General features: G+C 49.2%; 1 protein-coding gene across 1 annotated transcript; it reads left to right on the top strand.

Annotated features, from left to right (window-relative positions):
- The first annotated feature begins 204 nt into the window (after positions 1 to 204).
- Positions 205 to 2,453, top strand: LOC135714848 (mitochondrial-processing peptidase subunit beta-like). Its single transcript, XM_065238226.1, has 5 exons — positions 205 to 306; positions 393 to 486; positions 743 to 1,609; positions 1,672 to 2,019; positions 2,089 to 2,453. The coding sequence occupies exons 2-5, from the start codon at positions 421 to 423 to the stop codon at positions 2,227 to 2,229; spliced, it is 1,422 nt and encodes a 473-aa protein (XP_065094298.1). The 5' UTR covers positions 205 to 306; positions 393 to 420; the 3' UTR covers positions 2,230 to 2,453.
- Positions 2,454 to 2,940: the final 487 nt, after the last annotated feature.

Genomic DNA, 2,940 nt, shown 5'->3' with positions numbered 1-2,940 from the left:
AGACAGGCAATAATAATTTTGATCATTAAAAAAACGGTATAAATCGGTATAAAATCTTAAAAATCGGTATTCTGAGGAACCTTTATCTGTATATCGGTATCTAGTTAGGGAATCGGTATAAATACCGATAAATCGGTATATCTGGCAACGCTGATATCGTTTTACCCTTTCATCGATTCAGCTGCATTGCGTCACTTTTTCGCAGTATTGTTGATCGATTTTCTTCGCGAGCTCTCCTTTTGTCAAAAAACAGTGACCGCGACGACGGACGAGAGAAGACGACGACGATCGAATCGAAAAAAAGAAGTGAGTGTCTGCATCTCCGTCGCATCCCAGAGTTTTTCCCCCAGTGGTGGCTCACAGCAAGTAAATTTTCCGTAAATTCATTGCAGATCCGGTTCGGCTAGAAAACCATCAATCATGGCTTCGCTTCTGAAGGTGACCAACAGCCTCCGGGTGTACGGAAAGGGAACACAGCTGATTCAGGTAAGGCGACTGTTCGGAAGATGGTGAAAATTTTGTTCCATTACGTAATTTTCCGAGAATGAAATTGGTGTTCCGAGTGCGATTCCGGCGTAAATGTGATCAAATCGAGACGAGGTGCTTTGGGATGGATGTGATAGTCTGGGATTTGTGGGGCGGGGTCGGATTGTTCGGACGGGAATTTGGGAATATTTTGTTTTGCTGGGGAGTGAGGTTAGAAGTTCCATTTGAATGGGTTGATTTTTATTTGTCTTTGCAGCGTCTGAAATCTTCGAATGCCGCTGATTTCCGTGCCGCTTTGGTCAATGTTCCCCCGACTGAGGTGACCCTGCTGGACAGTGGACTGCGCGTAGCCAGCGAGGATTCCGGATCGCAGACGGCCACCGTCGGTCTGTGGATCGATGCCGGATCGCGTTACGAGGACAGCCGTAACAATGGCGTTGCTCACTTCCTGGAGCATATGGCTTTCAAGGGAACGGCCAAGCGTTCCCAGACCGACCTGGAACTGGAAGTCGAAAACATGGGAGCTCACCTGAATGCGTATACTTCCCGCGAACAGACCGTGTTCTACGCCAAGTGTCTGTCCAAGGATGTTCCGAAGGCGGTGGAAGTCTTGTCGGACATCATTCAGAACTCCAAGCTGGGAGAAGCCGAAATCGAACGTGAGCGCGGTGTCATTCTGCGTGAGATGCAGGAAGTAGAGAGCAACCTGCAGGAGGTTGTCTTCGATCACCTGCACGCCACCGCTTACCAGGGAACTCCACTGGGCAACACCATCCTGGGCCCGACCAAGAACATCCAGTCGATTGGCAAATCGGATCTGCAGGCCTACATCGATTCGCACTACAAGGCTCCACGCATCGTGCTGGCCGCTGCCGGTGGTGTCAAGCACAACGACCTGGTCAAGCTGGCTTCGTCCAATCTGGGCAAGGTTGGCAGCACCTTCGACGGCAAGGCTCCCCAGCTGACGCCGTGCCGTTTCACCGGTTCGGAAGTGCGCGTCCGTGACGATTCGTTGCCACTGGCCCACGTTGCCATCGCTGTTGAGGGCTGCGGATGGACCGACCAGGACAATGTCCCACTGATGGTTGCCAACACACTCATCGGTGCCTGGGATCGCTCGCAGGTGAGTGTGATTTTAGGTGGCATTTCGAATGGTTTTTATAATCTTTCTATTGGTAATTGTAGGGCGGCGGTGCCAACAATGCCTCCAAGCTGGCCGCTGCTGCCGCTCAGGACAACCTCTGCCACAGCTTCCAGTCGTTCAACACCTGCTACAAGGACACCGGTCTGTGGGGTATCTACTTCGTGTGCGATCCACTGAAGTGCGAGGACATGGTCTTCAATCTGCAAAACGAGTGGATGCGCCTGTGCACCATGGTCACCGATAGCGAGGTCGACCGTGCCAAGAACCTGCTGAAGACCAACATGCTGCTGCAGCTGGACGGAACCACCCCGATCTGCGAGGACATCGGCCGTCAAATGCTGTGCTACAACCGTCGCATCCCACTGCACGAACTGGAGAAGAGAATTGACGTAAGTTGAAAGGCAGTTTTTTTTTTCGAAAACAAATTAAAGCATCGCTTCTTTTTGCCAACCCAATAGAACGTCAATGCCCAGAACGTCCGTGACGTCGCCATGAAGTACATCTTCGATCGTTGTCCGGCGATAGCTGCCGTTGGACCGATCGAGAACCTGCCCGACTACATGCGCATCCGTTCCTCCATGTACTGGCTCCGGGTGTAAGGAGGAAGCTGAGGTGATATCCCTAAGAATTGTATAAGATTAGCCACTCGGAAGTTTGAGCAGAAGGTAAGCGAAATTTGTAGAAAACAACTGCCCGGAGGGAAGCGGCACAATCGCCGGCGGAAAAGGGAAAAGCTGGTTGAGTATTTCCAAAGGAATCGAACAGAATATTTCAATAGTGTTGAACTTTTTGCTGTAAACCTAAAATAAAAAAGGTACCCAAACGTAAGCCGGTGGAAGGTTTATGTCGGATTTGGAAATTTGAGAAACGTCCATGATTTTGGTGACCGACAAAGGGACGTATGTTCCACAATGGCCAATTTTTACTTCTTTTGCATTGCCGTATTCAATGTGCATCAAACAGCATTTTGGACCATTATTCATCACTGGGAATTTAGTTCTACGAACGTCGATTTGAAATCTCGTTTTGCAGCAAAGTGACGTTCGTAGAACAAAATTGCTCTTCGCACGGAACTTTTAAACTTAGTAAAATTCAAGTTTTCACTTTACATTGGCCGTCGGGGTGAATGCCGTGTATTGGCTGAAACCTTGGCCGGATTCAAACGTCTTCTCAAGTATCTTACTGAGAAGCAATACACATTTTTCACTTACGACACCAAAACTGAACGTCTGTTCAAGGCGTTCAAGGTTGTCTTGAATAGTCTGCCCACTGGTGAATCCCTGGATCAGATGATGCATTGACAAAATTAC

Source organism: Ochlerotatus camptorhynchus, unplaced genomic scaffold (assembly GCF_037179485.1).
Source record: "Ochlerotatus camptorhynchus isolate MF236.1 unplaced genomic scaffold, CSIRO-AGI_Acam_v1.1 ptg000742l, whole genome shotgun sequence".
Taxonomy (NCBI): domain Eukaryota; kingdom Metazoa; phylum Arthropoda; class Insecta; order Diptera; family Culicidae; genus Ochlerotatus; species Ochlerotatus camptorhynchus.
The sequence above is the reverse complement of the archived record's forward strand: the minus strand, read 5'-3'. Positions and strand labels throughout refer to the sequence as shown.

Coding starts and splice junctions, on each gene's coding strand:
- LOC135714848 (XM_065238226.1), top strand. CDS start 421: ATGGCTTCGCTTCTGAAGGTGACCAACAGCCTCCGGGTGTACGGAAAG. Junction 1,610..1,671: donor GTGCCTGGGATCGCTCGCAG/GTGAGTGTGATT, acceptor TGGTAATTGTAG/GGCGGCGGTGCCAACAATGC. Junction 2,020..2,088: donor AACTGGAGAAGAGAATTGAC/GTAAGTTGAAAG, acceptor CCAACCCAATAG/AACGTCAATGCCCAGAACGT.